The 22,585-nt window shown below is 39.4% G+C and overlaps 1 protein-coding gene across 1 annotated transcript in view; it reads right to left on the minus strand.

Moving 5' to 3' along the window:
- Tmtc2 (transmembrane O-mannosyltransferase targeting cadherins 2) overlaps window positions 1-22,585 on the minus strand; it is a 388,745-nt gene that overhangs the window by 135,681 nt on the left and 230,479 nt on the right. Inside the window, exons 5-7 of the mRNA XM_038314716.1 lie at window positions 8,511-8,596; window positions 7,873-8,057; window positions 6,461-6,539 (exon numbers count right to left, since the gene is read on the minus strand). Of these exons, the coding sequence (XP_038170644.1) occupies window positions 6,461-6,539; window positions 7,873-8,057; window positions 8,511-8,596 (350 nt within the window). The remainder of the gene's footprint in view (window positions 1-6,460; window positions 6,540-7,872; window positions 8,058-8,510; window positions 8,597-22,585) is intronic.

Below are 22,585 nucleotides of genomic sequence, written 5' to 3' on the forward strand. Positions count from 1 at the left end.
CTTTCCTTTCTGCCAGAGATTTGTTACACAAGGCCTAAGGTCACAAAACAATGTTGTATGCATCCAAGGCGTAAAAGAAAGATCTGTGTATATGAAAGAAATAAAATTGGGAAACAGCAGAAGATGTTCTAAACATTAGCGATAAAACTGATGACTAACCGGACAGAAAGGAACAAAGAGGCATGAGCGGGGAAATTGATGGACAAAGGCAGGCAGTTTCTCCTTGGTGATAAATGTGTATGACATATTACTAAGATGCATGCTTAGAGGGATGGAAATTTGTGAGCGTGTACAGCACTAGTGACCCTATTGTCACGACCACACTGGGGAGTCTAAAGCTGAGTTGTTCTTATTTATTCTATTTGTTCCGGCCAGCACAGCACAGTAAAGAGGTGTTTTAAGTGATCCTAATTATTCAAACAGTGATTACAGACTGCACGGATTAGATTGTAAGCCTCGTTCTCTCTTACTCCGAGCTGTATCACCAAAATGAAATGGACTAAATCACTTGTATAATTAACTAAACAATTACTTTGCATTGAGAATGCACAGTAATTTTATTTTCGATTGTAAATAGGCTTAAAATGACCTCTGGGATTGAAAGAGCTCAAACTGATAGAAAAACAATAGCAAGTTACAAGCTAATTGAGCTTTCTCTAATCCTTTAGAATTGCTCAACCACAGCTCTTGAGCAGAGATAAGGGGACTGCAGAGGTCCAGGGATTGAAGAGGAGACAGAAGGTGTTCACAAGCATGTAAAGAGATCTTTACATGCTGCATATTTAATGAAGCAGCTATTAACCACAAGTCGGTAGGTGTCATATCCTTTACAGCTGTTTACATTTTTGCTTTTTTAAATTTTTTTATTTTTTTAAATAAAACAAACTATCTTTTTTCATTATATATACCAATCCAAGTTCCCACTCTCTCCCCTTCTCCCATTCCCTGCACATACTTTTCCACTCCCCCCATCCAGTCCTCAGAAAGGGTATAGCAAGCACATTGCCTTGGGGAAGGTCCAAGGCCCTCCCTACTATATATAGGCTGAGCAAGGTACCATCCAAAGAGACTAGGTTCCCAAGAAGCCAGTACATGCAGTGGGAAGAAATCCTGGTGCCACTACCAGTGCCACCCCCTCTCCGCCCGCCCCAGTCTGCCCCAGCTATTCAACTGTCACCCACATTCATAGGGACTGCTTTGGTCCCACACTTGTTCCTTTCCTGTCCGGCTGGAGTTGGTGAGCTCCCATTAGCTCAGGTAGACTGTTTCAGTGGGTGAACCCATCATGGTCTTGACCTCTTTGCTCATATTCTCATTCTTCCCACTCTTCAACTGGACTTTGGGAGCTCAGTCCAGTGCTCCAATGTGTGTCTCTGCCTCTGTTGCTATCAGTTGCTGGATGAAGGTTTTATGGTGATATTTAAGATATTTATCAGTCTGACTACAGGGCAAGTCAATATGGATCGGGCACCCTCTCCTCTATTGCTTAGGGTCTTAGCTGGGGTCATCCTTGTGGATACCTGGGAATTTCTCTAGAGCCAGGTTTCTTTCTAACCCTATAATGGCTCCCTCAATCAAGATATCTCTTTCCTTGCTCTCATCTCTGTCCTTCCTCCTTCTCCACTATCCCATTCCTTCAAGTTCTCCTCACCCTCCCCTTCTCCTCTTCTCTTCCCCTTCCTCCCTCTCCTCTCACCCCCAAGCTCCCAATTTTGTCAGGCGACCTTGTCTATTTCCACATTCCAGGTGGATCTATATATGTTTTTCTTAGGGTCCACCTTATTACTTAGCTTCTCTAGGATCATGAACTAGAGGCTCAATATCCTTTGTTTATAGCTAGTATCCACTTATGAGTGAGTACATAGGACTGATCTCCAAAATATATAAAGAACTCAAGAAAATTTTTACTTCTTTTTAAAAGCATAGTTATAATTCTGGCATTAGGGTGATTGAGGACAGGGGATTTCGTAAAGGAAAGGGTGAGCCAGTTTCAGTGACACCAACTGGGTACACAAAAGGCTCTGAATTTAACTCAAGAAACTGTTTCTGCCTCCAATGTAATCTGCAATCACAACAAGAACCTGGATCTTTGTGAGTTAATTTCATATTTCGGAAAATAAAGTAGATTCTGTTATGAGAACTTTTAAGACACAAGCCTTTTACCCCAGATATTCCATGCTACTGGTAGTTACCCAATGCTTCAGAGATAAAGGAAATGATGGAGACACAATAAATACCTATAATAATGCCAGAATAACAGATAATTTTTTTATTAAGAGTAAAGGGAAAACACATCATAACCAAAAAATAGAGAGATAGAATTAAATCAAGTGGAATTAATAATTGTGCTGTTTGTTTGTTTTTGTTTGTTTGTTTTGGAGACAGGGTTTCCCTGTGGCTTTGGAGTCTGTCCTAGCACTAGCTCCTATAGACTAGGCTGGCCTCCAACTCACAGAGATCCGCCTGTCTCTGACTCCCAAGTGTTGGGATTAAAGGCGGGCGCCACCACCGCCCAGCAAAAATTGTGCTGTTTTAGAGAGATAGAATTAAATCAACTGGAATTATTAATTGTGCTGTTTTACTTTCAATTATTACAGACAATAGTAAAGGGAGGATTTGGACTATGGTTGACGACTAAAATGGGGACATGGGCCTGCAAAGAAAATGCAGCAGTCACTTGAGTTTTCTTATCTTGAACTTTGATGGCTTCAAACTCTCCACTTTGCCAATAATCTTATCTATGGTATAATATTTACTCGACTAAGTAGAAAAAGACCTGACAGTAAATACAACCATTCACTCTTGGAGAGGGGAGCGCTAGAGAAATGATGGGAGTTTCAATGGAAGGCCAGTTTATAAAGCGTGTACCAAGTTACCAATTTTTTTTCATTTTTTTATTAAATTATATAATTTTACAAATTTCCACCTCCTTACCTCCTCCCATTTCCCCTCCCCTATCCCTATCCCCCCTCTGCCTCCTTCTCCAGTCCAAGGAGCAGTCAGGGTTCCCTGCCCTGTGGGAAGTCCAAGTAGCCAATATTTTTATATTCATTATTTTGATCAATTTTCAAATGGATGCTCCTATCACAGCGAGCTTATGAACAAGAACACAAACAGTCTAATTAACTATCTTGTCAGGCACACGTACCTAAAAATTGTCAACTCTGATTTCACAACCTACCCTATATATTTGAACTGCCATCTAAACCAATTTCTTATCTCAAGAGTCAAATAAGTCTTACAAAATTAAAATCACACAACAACCACCTTATGACCCCATCTGTTAACATTTTATGAGTTCACACACACACATTTAGTTTGCAAAGTGCTATGTAGTATCTGTTTGGTATATTTCTGAATGTTTCCAGTCCACCTAATTCTTCAGGGAAGACATTCTCTTACTAGTTATTACCACACCTTGGTCTTATGGAATCAAAATGAGTAAGAAGAATTTTAGATTAATTGTGTGCTTACATATGAATGACGACAGTAAAACTAAATAAAACTTAAAATAGTAAAACTTAAAATAGGAAGACCTGAAGTTGGGAAACAAATTAATCAACCCTGCTTTGAATTACAATGAAAGTGGGAAAAATATGTCCATCTGGTGTTCAGAGCAAGCGAAATGGCATGCGGCACACAGTCTTCAAATGATCAAAAGAAAGAAAAAAATCTACAGGGCTAGCGAGTATTTTTTCAAAAGAGCTTCAGTGAATTTATTACAACAACATTGCAATGAAGTTGTATTTTTACATGCACTCTATTAGCTCCCCTACATTCTAAAGTAAAGAAAAAAAGAATAGACACACACACACACACACACACACACACACCACACACACAAAACCAAGCACAAGGGCTTAGGGGTAGTGGCCCTGAAGGGCTAAATGAATGAGGCCTGTAAAAAAAAATGAATACTTGCTGGCTGAATCTAGCCAGACATTATAATCCATCACTGATCCCTAAAGGGCACTAATAATATGTAAATGTGTGAATTAGAAAACACAGGCAAGGCTGTTGATAAACTTGATAGGATAATCAGCACATGCTGACAGGCTAATGAAATTGATGAGCTGATAGAGCGGCTTATCTCCCAGGCCATTTTTTTCCTTGTCAAATGGAGGCTAATCAAAATGTATTAGGAGTTAAAGCAAACACTCGGGGGATTTAACCCATTTGATTAGGAGGTGAATTTGCTCTTGGAGAAAATTACAGTTTCCTGAACAGGCGAAACTCTAAAACCTGACCAGCTGACAGATCTTCCCATAAAATCAAACAGAAGGCAGCCACCATAATTACAGAGAGAATCCGCTATTGGAAATTATATTAGGGTCCTCTCCCTAGAAAACTGTCAGGGAGATTTTCAGAATCTAAGCAAAGAGACTCTCTCCTTCCATAATGGAAAATAACACAAAGAACCAGATAATGGCTCCGGGGACACAGTTGTCTTCTGCCTGTGTGAGCTCGGCGTTCGTGCAACCTAAAGAGAGGGCAGATCCCAAGGTACCAGCTCAATTCTCAATCCAATTTATTTACATACAATAATTGAATGAATTTTCTGAAATCACTAACTGTTGAGAATACTAGCATTTCCCATTAGCAATAAAGAGACCACATGCAGTTTGTCACCAAGGAACTCAAAACCTAAACCTAATTTCAGCAAAGATATCTTATTTGACAATTGATTAAAAACTGGAAGCTAAAGTTATGAGTAAAATCAAAGTAAAACAAATGCCTCTTCAGATAAAGGTAGAGGAAGCAGTCCTTTTAGCATTTATTTTGCTATGAAAAATACCCAGCATTAGAATGGAAAGGTTTAATGAAACCACCCAGCCTAGGCACACGTGATATTCCTGTGTATATTTCATTCATGTGAACAGATGGTAAAATGATCAAAAGTAAAAGACACAGTTTTAATCCAGTAAAAGCTTGAAGGCAAAAATATATTTAAAAATATATTTAATGAAGCTAATCTTTACCATGGAGGAATTATATCAAAGAAGAAAAAGAAATATCCAGTGTCCTCTTTGATGTGGGCGTTCAACCACTTTAATGCTGGGTAGGCCAGCTGGAGGTGCACCTCCCAGAGACATGAATGGCATTATCAACCTCTTCTGAGTTATATTAGATTTTCTTTTTGGTTTATTGAAAGCTATACTGTGCCTCATCATCCCATATCTGAACCATGCCTACACTTCCTGTCATGTAAGGAAGGAATATGAGGTTTTGTGGCTGTCGTTGTTTTGTTATTGTTATTGTTTTGTTTTGTTTGGCAGATACACATGTTCAAGTCACGGAGCACTTGTGGTTTTGTGTGAATGCACAACCAAGCAGCTAGTATTAAATTTCCCAAATCATATGACTTAGAATGAATACAAGCCTGTAGGTCACACAGCCTAATCCTAGCTATTTCATCTATATGAGGGAGGTCTTGGAATATCAAAGGACTTAATCAGATTTAATGAATGGCAGGTCTGAGTTTGCAATTTCTACTTTGTGGAAAACGGAATTGACTGGAGGGCAGGAGCAGTCCTTCCCATCTCCAATTCCTGGAAAGAGTCGTGTGAACCCATCAACAGGGCATTCAGACTACATTGGCGGTTTTCCAAAGAGTCTCATGCCTAACGGGTAATAGTTATGTCTACCATCAAATAGCTATGACAACAATTTCCTGAGCAGGAACAGATTAATCACAGGTGATAAGAGCTTGGTTTGGTTAGGATTTCCCATCCTTCACTTCTTGAACCGACGGGGGAGGGGGGGAGAGGAATCTATAACCTAGATTTATATACATTCTGATTGGTAGAGATTACTCAACACAGGAAGATAAACAATTGAAGTAGCATATTTACCATTATTTACCCTGTTCACAGTCTCATTCTAGTCTCAAATATTACTCTGAAAAAGGAAAAAAAAAAAAAAAAAACACTACAGGGACCCAAAGCCTCATCCATGAAAGCAACACACGTTGACTCAAATATTCTCAGTTTTAAAAGCACCAAGCCTCGGGCATCTCCACATCACTGCAGGCTGAGTACTGAGAATGTTCTGATAAAGAGAATAACATGCTAAAAATTATTATAAATCTGGTAAATTCACAGAAGTAAATACATATTATATATATACATATATATGTATATATATATATATATACCTAAATATAACCAAAATTACACATATTACAGATAGAATATACTGTTTTCTCATTCCATAGAGGTTCAGTAGTATTGGTACCCAAATGGCATTGAGAGTCCCTTGAAAAAGCTATGAAATTTGACAAATGTGTTGACATGCTGTATTCGTTCATCTCTTTGCTCCTGTCAGGAGGGTTCTGGACAACACACAGTGTAAGCATTGCTCTGTGATTACTAAGAAGATAGTAGAAGCCCACTGCACATAAACACCGGTTCTTCCTTCTCCACCACCCCTGACGCCAATTAAAACATAGAGTGGTACTTACCCATCATGTTATATAAGCTCTGGGGGGCAAACTGCCTTGGCATTTTCTGAATTGCTTCCTTATATACACTCAGGGCATCCTAATTTAAGAAACAAAGAGAAAGATAAATCATCATTAGAGGACAGGGATAGGCACTGAGAGTAACATAATGACGCCTCTCCAAAGTTAAAACTACCCATTTCTGCTTCCGAATGGTTCACTAGAGGAAAATAATTGAGCTGTCCTTTGATATCACGCTGCCTTAATTTCACGAGTGAAAACAGCCCGGTGAGGAATGTCACAGAAAAATTTAGCTTAACAAGGAACTGAAAGCTGGCGATGCTCTGTTAATATAAATTTTCCGGCTCTCATAGATTACTCACTAAGAAGAGCTAAAAAACATTCGCACTTGGAAGTTACTCATTAGTCATCATCCTGAGTCTATGCTCTAACTCAAGCAACCCGTGGGGGAGAAGTAAAATGCCAGCAAGCAAATAGATCTCCCCCCTGACAAGATTCACTGACACTGTTAAATGAAACTGTTCTAAAGGCGCATCTTCTTCCTCATATTGCAATATGAGGAAGTCTTTTTTTTTTTTTCTGGTTCTCTGAGACAGGTTTTTCTTATTTTTTTTTTTTTTTTTTTTTTTTTTTTTGGTTTTTCAAGACAGGGTTTCCCTGTAGTTTCTAGAGCCTGTCCTGGAACTAGCTCTTGTAGACCAGGCTGGCCTCGAACTCAGAGATCCGCCTGCCTCTGCCTCCCGAGTGCTGGGATTAAAGGCGTGCGCCACCACTGCGCGGCTTGTTTTTGTTTTTTGTATAAAGCTCTGGAGCTCTCTTTGTAGGCCAACCTGGCCTGGAACTCAGAGTCAACCTGGCTCTGTTTCTCCAGTGCTGGGTTTACACCACCACTGCCCAGCTCATAGCGTGGTCTTAAGATGTATATGAGTATGTCGGGGGATGTGGGCATGTCGTGAGAGAGGACAGTTGAAGGGAGAAGGATGCCATACAGACATGGTTTCTGTGAGTAAGGAGGGTAAGGGGAGATTCATCAAGTTTACTATGCAGCAGCTTGCTTCGCGACTTCCTCCACCATCAAAACCACATTGTTTTTAATCGACTGTTTTTAAAAGAATTAAGAAAATTAGATAGCCTTGAGATCAAGTTACATTCTTAATATTCAGAGTACAAATAATATCCTTTCATAAAAATATCAAACACGGAGCAAAGTGGGTAAGGATTCTAGAAACCATACCTTAGATCCAAGAAATTGTAGACTATGTGTGTGCTATCAGTCACTACATCCTCCAACATACACTGGAATATGAATAGATTAGCTTTTCAAAAGACTGGAGTGGCCCCAAGAAGAAGGTAGGAGATGAGATAACACTGAGGCTGTCTCAGAGCAGGAGGGCAGGGAGGGGTGGACAGACCTCATAATGTCCTTGCTCATGATAGAGTTTCCCCAGGTTGTACAGACAGCTGGTCACAGAGCTCTTATGTGCATGAGGGTCCTTCAGGTTTTCATCTGGAATCTCGGAACACTTCAGGAATGTTCGCCGGGCTTCTTCTGTCTTCCCTTGGTTCATCAGAATAATGCCCGTGTTTAAATAGGCAGCTGCGAGGAAAAACCAGAAACAGAAATTTGAAGCGCTAGGCACCGTGGATAAAAGCTGTATTGGCTTCATCTCTGTACCAAGGGATATTTCTTATTTATTGAAAAATAAAAAACTATTAAATGTGTATCAACTAAACACAGGATCAATAATGGTAGTAATAACCCCCAAGTATTTCTAAAAACATAATTATTTTTCATTCAGCTGAATACCACAAGTGTTTGAGCTCAAAATCTAGTTAAATCGAAGACCGAACTATCAGAATACTTGGGAAAAACTGGAAATGGCATTGAAGAATGAAATTCAGAGAGAGAGAATTGCTAATATTAACAAATATTTAGAAATATGAATACCACACATAGCTGCTTTCTTATGAAAGGCTTCAAGAATACGGAGGTAATTATTACCAATGAAAGGCAATATCTGAAAGACTCCAAAGCTGTAGTACTACTTACAAGCCAGGGTCGGCCGGCTCCCGACAGCCAGTTTGTAATAATGCAATGCTTCTGCCAACCTGCTGTTTTCCTGGAGCAGCAACCCTCTGCATGAGGAGAACAGAGACACTGAGAGGGGCTGCATCACAAGACAGAAACCCACACAATTTCATTCTATATCCCAAAGTAAAAATGGTCAGCAGCCCAATAAAAATGCTGACCTGGTACCATAAAACTAAATTCTAATGGAAGGAAATGATCTCTCAGGAGGAAAAATCCTACAAAGGTATCCATGGACCCTGGTTCCATGAGAAAAGTATTAAGAAGGATTTTTTTTAAACGGACTTCTGTAACCAATAAATGTTCCCCTCGCCAGACTTCTTCCCCTCCCGCTTGAATTGCCAGCCACCTGGATTTCTGTTGGGAACACACACATTTCCTCCTCATTTTACCAGGGAAACCTGGGGAAGGCAGGGATAAATATATAGAAACATGAGATGTCTCCCTCGCCAGTTGTTGCTTGGGTGATATTTGTTCACAACGCTCCCAAAGGCAAAAGGCTAAAAGCAGTCTGACTCAATGGCAAAGGCAGATCCAGATGGAGCAAAGAAACAAAAGAAAGAAGTGAAGGCCGTATATTTCTATGCCGCTTGGCTTTGGTCAAATAAATTTGCATTTCAGAATACTCTGCAAATTTCAGTCTACCAGGCAGAAACACATCTTCCTCTCCAGACCCTCAGACTTTAGGGACCTCTCTATGGGGCTCCTTAAATAGTACCCACATGGATTAACCAAGCCATGCCAATCCCCGCCCTTATGACATCAATGAAAATCAAGTATTACCATTTCTATGAAAATAAGATGTCAGGAAACTGAACTAATTAGAAGGTGTCCCGAAGGACTTTGCTCTGGGCCTATTCTCTTGTAAACAGTATCTTACAGACATAAGATACATCTAGTGGGCCAAGGGCGGCTGTGACGATGCCAATTGCAGACTCAACTTGGCAGCTTCCTTGGCTATTGAAAGAGGAGTAAAATGGAGCTCTGAGAAAAGAAAAGCTATTGTCAAAACATGCATTTGTTGAGTACTGCCAGGGTTAGGAATGGCTGAGTGTCTGCCAAACACTCATGTTTAGGAATCGGGGACTCTCAATGGAGCACTGCAAGCAGGTGATGAGACCTTTAAGGAAGGGACCCATTTGGAGGAGTTAATTGCCTTCCACTGCCTAACAAGTTGCTAATGCTGATCTCCTAGATTAGGTTCTGAAGAGATTAGTTATTTAAAAATCAAATAAATGAACAAATACAAGCCTGTCCTCCCCATGTTACGCTATGCTATGCTATGTTATGGTTCCAGGTTTCACCAAGTGGAGTGTCTATGTAGGTAAATTGCCCACTCAACTATTGCTATAAAAATTGCTGACTTTATCTTCCTTCTTCAATTCCATCTTCCCTTAGATTTGGCATCAGGTTTAGCCTTCTTCCATCCGTGAGACCATCCTATACAGAATGAAAACCCTGGCTACTTCTTCACTCGCACACTGCCTTATGGGAAGGTGGTGTTCCACGGTCGTTTCTGCCTCCGCTCTTCATATGCGGTCTGCACATCACCATGTGGCCCTGTGTCTTGCATGGAAGCACACTGCCTTTACCACTAAAATCAGGATTACTCTCCTGACTCCAGATGTGTCTATCGGATGACTGAGCTACCTGAGACCTAACTGGAATTTCCAAAGTCATCTGAAAAGGAAAAGGAGTAGTAGCGCCTGCGCAAAATTAAACCTGAAGTCAGATAAATGGAAAAAAACACCTTTGCTTAGATTGATGGCATCATCAGGATCAGCTGCTGAAACCAGAAAGCTGACTGAACCCTTATTGCTTTTCATAGTGATAGTTACATGCTCTGTGCACTCTCCAAAGCCATTGACTCTTATATGCTATGGCTCTTCGCTTGTCCCTGAAGGCACATCTTTATAGCTCTGTCAGAACCCTCTTTATCTTTTCTAGCCTGCAAGTAACTGAAAGAGCCCACTAATTAGTCTCTACATAATTACATTTCCACAGGGCAAATATGCTATTAGGATAGATGGGAGTGAACGGGTTGGGGATGTGCATGGATCTGACTGGGGCCTAACGCTGACATGTCTGGAGACTGATGTCCTTGGCCTCTTGGGTTCAGGAATGATGACACATTATACATTATATTCTGTCACTTTCCAATTCATAAAATACACACAGAGCAGAGAAGAGCACGCAGTGTGATAATAAAACCTTCAGGATCCTGCCCTGTGTCGTAAAGGTACTAATGAGTGATTTCAAGTCAGATAGCCACTGTGACTGATTAGCAAGGGATAAGGATCTCCCTGATTATTTTACCTTGTTATCTATGCTGCAAAAGGAAGTAAGATTCAGATGCACACAGTGTTCCACAATAACAAGAAGGAAAACAAATGGCATGAAAATGGCGACATTTGAGGCAATCTGATAACATGTCCTAATCCAAGAGTGGGCAAAAAGCAGACACACCTGGAAGTGACATTGATAAACACTAGTGTGCACACATGCACACAAACAGAGTAAGAATACTGTCATCAGCCTGATGTCACGCAGGAAGAAATGAGAGTCTAAGAATTAACAAACTAACTGGGGTTTTTAGTTAAAAACGAGCAAAGGCAGAATTGGATACTGTTTCTCTGATAATGAATTCCATGCTCAAAGATGCAGAGAGTGGTACACACATTTAATCCTGGTGGTGTAAAAGGTCCTTCTGTATTTGTATTGCTTTCATTGGTTAAATAAAGAGACTGCCTTGGCCTTTTGATAGGACAAAAATGTAGGTAGGTGGGGAAGACAACTGGATGCTGGGAAGGAGAGCAGAGTCAGGCAGACACCATGAATCTCCAGCCTGAGACGGATGTAGGTTAGAATCTTGCCGGTAAGCCACAGTCATGGGGTGATACACAGATTTAATAGAAATGGCTTAATCAAGATGTGAGAGTTAGCCAATAAGAGGCTAGAGCTAATGGGCCAGGCAGTAATTTAATTAATACAGTTTCTGTTTGGTTATTTCAAGGGTTATGCTAGCTGGACAGCCGGGACCCCGCTCCTTCTACTACAATCCTGGCACTTTAGAGAGAGAGGTAGGAGGATCAAGAGATTAGCGTCATCCTAATGACGCTATGAAATCTGAGGAGAGTCTGTACTACGTGAAACAAAACAACACATGTAAAACCTGCAGTCTGCCAAGGGAGAAATGCATTTAATAGTCTTACCCAGCTATAAAGCCCGAGAACCATGACAATGGTCAACCTCAGAGTGTCAGATCCTAAGATCTGCAATAGTGCCATAAGAGTGCAATAGTGGCTCTTATATCTTGGGGACTAAAAAGTCATTTAATTAACCTTAAAGCCTCCTTAATAGGAAGGAATTCAAGTCTACTACTCTAAACCAAGGCCATTTCTTTTGGGTGGTGAGACTATGGAACCTAAAGAAGACCCGGCACTGTCATAGCCCTTGACCAATAAAATCCTAAGTGTATTCCAAAGATTTATTCTTATACCTGCCCATAAGTGTAGCTCTCACCCTTGTCAAGGAAGCTTCCTTTTTGTAGCAGAGAGAGACCATTAGATAAATTGAAAATTGGTCACAGTGCAGAAGACAACTGAGTGGGGTGGGGGTGGGGTTCCCAAGCCCAACTGATACATTTACAATACATGGAGGAATATGGAAGAAGAGAGAGTGGAAAGACAGCAAGAGCGGGGGGGGGAACCTTCTACAAGACAGTGTCCTCTAGCTATGTCAAGCAAGCTGCACCCATGAAAGCTCAACAGGACCAGACCCTAAATAAGTCTAGCACAAAGTCAGAATCAATTCACATTCCAGTGTGGATCGGGGAACTCTCATAAGAACCCATGCCTCGACAAACAACTATTGACAGCTGCTGTTAAGAGGGAAATTCAGTCTTCCCCATCACCCCCAAGGGGACATTCTTAAGCACATATACAATGTAGCAACACTAATGGACTCAGTAGGTTATATTACATAAAAGTGTGCTTCTGTATGTGCCAATAATAATTAAAGAGGCCATGAGTTTCAGAGGGAGTGTTCTTGATAAAGATAAAAATAGATACTCAGTTCTAGATACACATAGACTACCTACTGCTTTGTTCTAAAACTCAAAGTTTGTGTAACTCTAGCTTGTCTTGAAAGAAGGAAAAGGAATCTTTCATCTTGAAATTTTTTACTGATTCTAGATCCATCCTAAAACGTGGTTAATACCAAGCCACATTTATAAAACCTACACTTGGCTTTTCTAAAACATAGTAGAGAAACTGAAATCTCTTATGGTACATTTGTTACAATGATAAGAGTAACTGCACTCACTCAGCATTTCCAGCATGCCAAGCAGCTTACATATTAGTACATACATGTTAAATAATCTGCCTGCCTGCCTGCCTGTCTGTCTATCTATCTATCTATCTATCTATCTATCTATCTATCTATCTATCTATCTATCTATTTATCTATCATCTATCTCTATCAATTATCTATCAACTATATCTATATAATTATCTTTCTATCTCTCTGAAACAGGGTCTCACCATGCATCTCTGACTGCCTTGGAGCTCACTATGTAGACCAGATTGGCCTTGAACTCTCAGAGATCTTCCTGCCTCTGCTTCCTGAGAGCACCACCACACCCAGTAACACAAGACATTAATAAAGTAGCACACAGAGGACTGATCATATAGAGACAAGTATATCAAAATGCAAGCTTAGTAGTCAGAAAATAATTTAAGACTTGAATAATACTTAATTATTCACACCAAAGGCTCTTCCATGACTGTTCAAATTGGTGACATGACATGTTTGCATACTGACCATGACAATAAACTCTTCTAGCTTCTGAATATATTAAAAAGAACACATTTTAATATACCACCACACAAGTATATAGTCAGAAATAGTTTTATAAAATAAGTGCAAAGCTGTCGTGAGAGCAAGTGAATGGACATTCTATATGTAATAACACAAAATTAAAATACGGTATAAGTGTAGACTGAAAAGAATTTATAAAATTATATTTTTGAAATGGCAGAAAGAAAGGTCATTTTTATATATTTATGGGTGGACTGTGAAGTATGGCATATATAAGGAATATTTTACTTCTCTCATGTCTCACATTCTTCCATGCTCTTAGGACAGTCACTCAAACTAAGGCCAGCAATGAATTATCCAGCCTGGAGAAGGAAAAAGAACAACTCTCTGTTCCAGTCAAAGAAAACACACACGAACATTTGAGCTACTAGTGGTAATACATAAATTCTAGAAAATTACTTCACATACAGCCATGTAGAGACATGCACAGACACAGGTATGTACACACACACACACACACACACACACACACACACACAGAGAGAGAGAGAGAGAGAGAGAGAGAGAGAGAGAGAGAGAGAGAGAGAGAGAGAGAGAGACCACCAGCAGCATCAGCAACAGCAGTAACAGATTGTTCTCTTAAGACACATCAGCTTTTGTTGGTGGTGGTTACTGATAAGTCTAAGAATTACCAATATATGTGCATAATTTCTTCCAGAAGAAAGTTTGATCCATCTTTTCCTCTAGTGTCCTCTAACAGCCTTTTTTTTCTAAAGTAGTACTTAAGAAATGATCACAGTAGTATAGCAACTTGATTAATGAAAACCAGTCATAAGAATAACTACAGCGGGTTGGGCAGAATTAAATGCGCAATTAAATATAAGTGGCACACAAATCCCAAGTTGGCCCTAAACACTAACAGAGACAGAAGGAAACATTTACTTAGCACAGTGGTTTAAACCAAAGGTGACTTTGCCACCCCAGGGGGTCTTTGGTACTGTCTAGAGACTAAAATTCATGGTTGTCATAACAGAGGTGCTGGCCACTGGCATTGACAGGGTATTGGGCAGACAAGCTTGTTGCTGGCATAATTTGGACATCAGGTGGGGATGCTGTCCACTGATTTAAACAGAGTAGTGGGCAGGAATGCTGAGCACTGGCATCAGCTGGTATCAGACAGGGATGTTGGTCAGTGGCATCAAATAGGTAGAGGGTGGAAATACTGACTGATGGCATCAAGTAGGTATCAGGTGGGGATGCTGGCCACGGGCATCAACTGAGTAGCAGATAGGGGTGTTGATCCCTGGCATTGACTGGGTAGAAGGCAGAGGTGCTGGCCACTGGTGTTAACTGAGCAGTGGGTGGGGATGCTGGCCACCAGCATTAACTGGATAGAGGGCAGGGGTGCTGATCACTGGCAGGAACTGGATTAAGGGCAAAGGTGCTGGCCATTGGCATTAACTAGGCAGTGGGTAAGGATACTGGCCACTGGCATCCATCAGATATAGGACAGAAGTGCTGGGCCCAGGCACTTAACTGGATAGAGGGCAGGGGTGCTGGTCACTGGCAACAACTGGGAAGAAGATAAGAATACAGGTATATATATCTTACCATGAAAAGGCAAGACCGGCTTTGCAGCGTAGAAACTGAGAAACACAATTAGTTTCTCAGGGTAAGTGACTGTAACACATTTCTTTGTTAGAAAAGTTCCTTTGTATACCTGTCCTCTCTATACATCACTATAAAGAACACATAAAATACAGAAAGGAAACTAAAAGGATATTTTCAATAAAAATATAACTTATCATGATTCTTGGTGTTTTTACGAAGAAGAGAAAAATTACTTTAAAAATTGGGGTGAAAAGGCATGTCCTTCCTGCCTCCGACAGTACATCTGAGCAAACTGTCAGGGTCTGTCTGTAACAAGGCTGACTTCCAGACACACATGCCAGATTACCCACAATGATTTCATGTATCATCACATCACACTGCCATCCATAAATGCGTGCAGCCGAGTTATCCTTGGGTGTCAGTGGAGGATTCGTTCAGGATTCCTCTTGGGTACCTAAAGCTGCAGAAGCCTAAGACCTTTACACCTGGCGATAAAATATCTGCTTTTAAAATCTACAAATTTTATATAGTATTTGTAATGCCTAATGATGTAATGTAAGAAGTTTCTGTATTGAATTTCCTAGAAATAACAAGAAAATGTCTGTTCAGAGCCAGGCATGGTGGCAAATGCTTTTAATCTCAATACTCAAGAGGCAGAGGAGGATGAGGAGTTGAGGGCTAGACTCACCTACACAAGGAGTCAAAGCTGCCCTGATCTATACGACAGCTGTGTAAAATACTGGAGTTCAGTATAGTTGTGACTTTTTCTGAATGACTTCATCTAGTGGCTTCATCTATAAAAGGAATACTCAGAAATGTTCAGTGCTGATTATGTTATTTTTCTGTGATAATACTAAACTTAAATATTTTTTAAGATACCATTGTTTGAAACCACAAACTTGATTAAGGAAAGTCAATCAAAGTTGTAATAAACATCCCAAAATAAAACAAAGAAACAAAACATTCTACATCATAGTGCAGAGAAATGGCTCAGTGAGGAAAGGCACTTAGAGAAACTTGAAGGACTTGGTTTTATTTCAGTGAAGGACTTCGTTTTATCCCAGGGAATAACATGGTTGAAGGGGAGAATTGACTTCATGTTTTTCTCATGCTATGCCAAGGGTACCCCCCTCCAAATAAATTATAAAATAAATGTGTAAAAGAATTCAAATCTTCAATTGTGACCACTTGCCTTGAATTTTAAAAAGGGTCTTTGGAAACACTTGAAAGAAGAGATTTCCCAAGGTAGGAGTAAATGAAGTATATGAGCAGCCGAAAAGTGAAGTATCCAATCATATGGAGCCCAGCATCTGGGCTGATATCTACACAAAAATCAAGGGGACAAGGACACTGTTAAATGAGAGTCTTCCAATTCTCTCTGGAGAAACAGTATGGACAATTAATTAACTGCCTTTTCATTTTTTAAAATTATGGCAAAGTCCATAGCGTTCCTACACTATGTTAATATACTAGATAGTGCCAGTCAACCTAGTATCAAACAATGAATAGATAATTATTGAATTAATTGTTTGTTATGAAAACAGATATGTAAATGATCACAACAGTATGCACATTGGGCCATGAGAAAGCACAGCGTCTTGGGAGCCCACAAAATGAACAGGTCAGGTGAAGTTCCTAGAGAAGAAAGAGGCCAAAGCCAAGAATGCTGAGAACAACATTCCAGTCAGAACAGTCATGGCAATGCAACGCCAGAGTCACAAAGGGTGGCATTTTTAAATCTAACAATAGCAATAATAACAGGCTTGGTGAAAATTAAATGACAATCTATGTAGGAGGAAGCATTTGGGAACGTGAAAGGCCAAGACAACTGACAATTAAAACTATACAGCTGAGAATAGGTTGCAGTTGTGAACAGTCTTCCGCCGCCCCTGCCATCAGTCAGAGGGCAGTGTTTACTCACAATGGCTCCCCAAGTGTTTTAGCAACACTAAGCTCAATTGTGAGGAAAAAAAATGTAGATCCATCTGCAGACGAAATATTCTTCTGAGATTTATCTCGTGTGATCCTCCTTTAACACATAGAGGAACTTTTTAAATTAATGGTTTACCCCACTCCGTGATACAAACTAAATTCTGGAGCTTTGATTTATTTTTCCCCAAAGCAATTTACACGTGTGAAATTTCTTAACAGTAATTAATTAATAAGTCAGAGTCATGTTTGAACTTTGTATTAACTCATACTTCTTAATCAAATTTGCTAATTCAGCTGTCTGTAATAGTGAGATTTTTTAATCATTTCATGATGTCACGAAGCTAAAGATGAATTTCCTCTTTTTTTCCCCCAAAACCTACGCTCACTTTTAGACAATGAGTATAACATGTCACTTAAAAATGAATCCTTAATCTTCTATTATTAAATGAAGTGATAATTAACTGCATGGCATGTAGTCATAAAACATAAATGCTTGCATATTCTCCTGGATACACTAGAAAGCAGGCAAAATTATCAGATACCTACATGGCTATATGTGAAATTAAACTTAAAGTCCTTCTAAGTACAGACTGTAATAAAGATACTCAAGCCTTTAAATTACCTATCTCCTAAGTTTCTAGACCATAAGAACTGAGGCAAGCACCTTCCATGCCTTAACCATTGTGCTAGACACTGAGTAAGGGAAAAGAAGCAGGATCAAATCAATATACAGCAAGGTTTTGTTATTATTCGTGCTACAACGTCCTGTGCAGAGGATGGTGGGGGATATAATAAAGGAGCCCAAGACCTTGAGCCACATCTAGACGAGTCAGCTGCAACTGCCCTTCCCTGGACTTCTGGTTATATGACAGAGACAATCATTGCCAATTCCAGTTTCTAATCACTCACCAATCAACTTCTTACTAAGTCATGAGATGTTATACACATCAGTCTTTAAGTTTTTATAAATTATATGAAGCCATACATAATAACACATATGGCTAGTATAGGGAATATAAAAAGTATTCTTTACTATACTTAAATGCATACAAAGTATGAATTGTTGAGTTTTGAGTGATAACCAGATTAGGCAACAACCAAATATATGAAATCAAACCAAATAGTTCAATAAAATTATATGATCTGAGTAAAATAGAGGCATGAAATTGAAACACTTAAATTATGTTTTTAGACATAACCATGGTCAGAATTACTAATCTTTGCCCAAAGAAATAATTACATTAGTAATATTTTTAATTTTAATTAATACTCTCAAATTCTAGAAAGTAGGAAACTCATGGGAGCTATCTGACGGAAAAGAAACAATCTGAAATTTTTATATGGAAAAAAGATTCAATGAGCTTCAGATGAAAAATTCTGAGGTGAGGGGACCACTACAGACACACCTGTGCTTTCTGCAGAATGGCATCCTGTGGTCACCAGATCACCTTTAGATAACAGACATTTTATCTGATGTCTAAACACAAGGATTCTCCTGACTCAAACATTTCTACAAATCAAATGTTCCATTTTATCGCCTTTCTTTAATTAACTGGGTGTGAAGACTTCGGGGTCCAGGGAATAACATTTTAACAAAGACTTCTTGGTGTAGAAAGTATTAGAAAAGGAAATATATGCTAAAGAATTTTGCACAAAACATGTACCTTTTACTTATTAGAAAATATTTCACGTGGTTTCTGACAAATGTAATTGGATATTAAGCTATTGTGACTGCACTTGGTTATTGGATAGCATATGAACTATGGGCAAAACTAAAAGATGAGGTACAGTTTTCCTCGGATGGATAAGGGGTCAATTGTTCTTCTATTCTACTGTCATTGCCTGGCAAAGAATGCAAAGGGGACACGAAAGGAAGAGCAACCGAGTGTCACAGAATGAAGAGACAAGGGCATAGGATTCTATTCCATGGTTCTCCAGAGTTGGAACTTTTGTCAAAGTGTGTTGTCTCTAACATGTCATATAACTGCCAAGTAGGTTCCAGAAAAAAAACAGCTTAGCTTCCTCTTTGCTCTTTTTCTTTTGACACAGACCTCTCTCTTTATTCTAAACTGAATTTCATTTAGACGTTGACAGCTCAGTAAAGTACAACTAGGACTTCTATTTCATGAGAAAGATGTTTTCTTATAACCGGTCAAATGCGAAACAGGAGACACCTAATCAAAAGCAATTGTTTAGGCATAACAGGCAAAGCCTTTATTAATTTATCTTAGAGGAGAAAAGAACAGAGCTGGAACATATTCTCACTGTTGTCTTTGCCTTCAAAGTAAAACCCTGGGCAGTGTCAAAGAGATCTTTTTTTTTTTTTTTACAAAGGTATTTCTGGGTTTGAGTTTGAATAATGAATCTAAACACCTTTATACTCTACCATAGTAGATTCTACTCAGGTAGGTTTGACACAAGATGCTACGTAATTACTATTTTAATTTATTATTACAGGAAACACATGAAAGAGTCATACTTTGCTTCAGAAGAGGGGCTTAAGGATTGGAGTGTCTCGGGAACTTTAACTCATACAGCTGTGATTACTGTTGGAAGCCTAATTCACAGACATGTACTATATCCTGACATCAGCAGGATATTCTCCATGCCTGTTTTCTGAGTGAACTGAGGCGACATTTTCCTCTGTCAAAAATAACATCAGGTATGAACAGTATGGATATATCCATGTGCTAATAAGATCATAGTACTCAATAAAAATCTAGAGAGAGAACTGATACTGGGTATACGGTGGGAAGTTTTCGTTTTACTTCTTCCCACCCGTATAATTGGGAGCAGAAGAGCTTTATAACTTTTTAGCTGCTATCTCTGTAGGAAAGAAAATAATCTGTGCTTTCTACCTCAGCTGAAAAGACTCAAAATAGGGTCTATTGCATTTTATTTTCTTTCTTCTTGCTTTTTCCCCCGCCCTCCTTCTCTTTCATTTGTCCTTTCTCTTTCTTTTGTTCTTTCTCTTTTTCTTTCTTTCTTTCCCTCCTCCATCCCTCCTTCCTTCCTTTCTTTTTCCTCCCTCCCTCCCTCTCTTAGGTTCCCTCCCCCCTTGCTTCCTGCTTCCTTCCTGCATGATTCTTAATACAGGAACATTTGTGAGTTGCTTCATATGCAGGTAAACTTGGTTTAAAATTAAATACAAACCAATACACCCAGAAAGGGATTTTGGGGGATGTCGGGGGAGTCATCCTTGAACACTAGATCACTTTCTTTTTATAGAAAAACTTGCCTTTGAATGGTGCTATCGCTTCACAAAGAAACAGCCAGGAAGTAATTGGAAACAGCATAAAATTAACATCCGACAAACTTTTCAACTTCTATTACAGTAGGGCTATATCAAGTTTCTAAGCATATTTTATTTAATCCTTCCAAAATAACACTAATATAATCCAATTTTACAGATGAAGAGGACAGATTAAGCAATTTTCCCACAGCCGATCATGGGAACCATCAGTGGAAGATCTGAACCTAAGTCTCTATAATGCCCAGCTCACCATCTGAGCCACTTTACTAAGCTGCCCTCAAGGCATACGGGGTAACAGAGGTTTCAATTTTTATGAAAGGAAAATTTTCTTGTTCTTTTTTCCCCTTTCCCATGAAAACAAGCGCTATTCTTGTAAGCCTATATATAGTCAAGACTCCTACAAATATTTTTCCTACCCTTTAAGCTCGTTTTGGAATTTAAAGTAAAACTGAGAACTCAAAGCATCTAGCACAATTTAAAGGCACTATGTACCAATGATTACATTTAAGTCTACACAGAGATTTACTTGTAATTCTTTGCTGTTTATGGAGGCTACCCAATGTGAATGTTTAATTAGTTCGGAAAGGGGCAGTTTTGTCAATTGCTGGGATCACACTGCCACATAGGAATCCAAGAGGCACAGGAATAAGCCTGGTTTCCTCAATATATATATATATATATATATATATATATATATATATATGTATGTATGTATGTATATACTTCTAGGAAAAATTACAAAGCACTCACAGTGTGCTAAGCACTGCTCTAGAAAGTTTGCAAATATATCAAAATGATGCCATTTGGAGTTCACATTTTCATAGTTAGGGGTGCTGTGTGTGTCTGGGTGTGCGCATGTGTGCATGTGTGTGGCACGTGGTATGCTGGAGATGTAACCTGGGATCTTTCACATGTTAAACATATATTGTACTGTTAGAATGCACGCCAAGCACATTCTTTAACACTCTAGAAAATCAGCTAGGAATTTGTACTCCTTTTAAATACACACATTTATAGTTACATCGTGGAGTTTGTATATTTCATAGCAATAAGTGCAATGTACAAAAAGAATTAAAAAGAGGAAAGGAGTGGGAGAATTGGTACAAGGAGTTAGTTTTGCTGTAGAGTCAGCCAGGAAGCCTATCTCAGTAAGGGTAATCTAGAAGCAAGTAATTGAAAGAAGCGATAGGAAATATAATTCAGCCTCGGAAATAATGTGCTACTTTATATAAATAAAATACATAAGAAGTAAGTAGCAGATGACACAACATTAGTTTTAAATTCATTATCATCTACATATCCAGATGCCCTCAAACTTCAATTATACGTTAAGCAACTTTACTATCACGTAAGCCAAACCTTATATAACAGAGAGAATAAATTAAGTGTCAGACAATATTACCATAATTCCTGGTGGGTCTAGAAAATAATTCTTAAGCCTCAGTAATTGAAACTCTGCAGCCGACTGATTGGGATTACACAAATAACCAATTTACATCTGTTCGTTTTTCTTCAAGAGCAGAGACTGCAAGGCACTGTCTTCTCACCAGGCAAAAACCTCCTTAGGGGAAAACTGAAATGTGTTCCCTAAAACTCTGCTGCCCATCATCTGCACCCTCCGCGTGAACACAATTTTAGGAAGAACAAGAGGAAGGCTTCTGCCCCTGTAGGCAGCGTCCAGTGCATTTTAAAGTGAACAAGACACGGTAGTTCAGCGTGTCACTGTAAAGTGCTGTACGAACTCTCTAATACACTTCTAACACACCTCCTTGGTTTCACCTCCACAGCTGTGGAGGGACATGACTTCAAAATTAAAGATCTTTTAATGCTATTTCAGAAGAAAAAAAAATGCCTCCATTCAATTTGCTTCACGGTGGAATCTAGGATAATGTCTTTTTTTCTACAGAGTGAATATGAATGAGCCTGTTTCCCGACAGGATAGCCAAGCCCATGTGGTGCTATTTTGCAACAGCTGCATCTGAAATAGGAGCCACATAACACGGATAGGCATGGGCAGGACCTAGCCTCTTTCTCTTTCCAGGCTCATAGTTACTAAAAAGACTCCAGTTTTGATGCGTGCTGGAGAAGGCAAGGCTGACAGTGCAGACACTGAAACTCTCCTGTGTTCTTGTCATAGATGTAAAACACACGAGTGTAAAGTATGTTGCTTGATGCAGCTCTGGTTAAAAGTCTATGTGGAGCACCAAAGGAGTGTCAAGACTTCACTAACAATGAAAATATAAATAATTTACATCTCCAAGCGCCACGGAGGTTTTAGTGTGCATCTAAGTTCTTTGGTCATTGTGCCCATATATAGCTCAGAAGATTAATTCATTCTCAGAGATGCCTTGTGGCTTTCTTGGTGCAAAATGGTCTTCTTTGAACACTTTATGTAGAAGAATCAAGACCCAGGTATTGGCAT

This window comes from Arvicola amphibius, chromosome 17 (assembly GCF_903992535.2).
Source record: "Arvicola amphibius chromosome 17, mArvAmp1.2, whole genome shotgun sequence".
NCBI lineage: Eukaryota > Metazoa > Chordata > Mammalia > Rodentia > Cricetidae > Arvicola > Arvicola amphibius.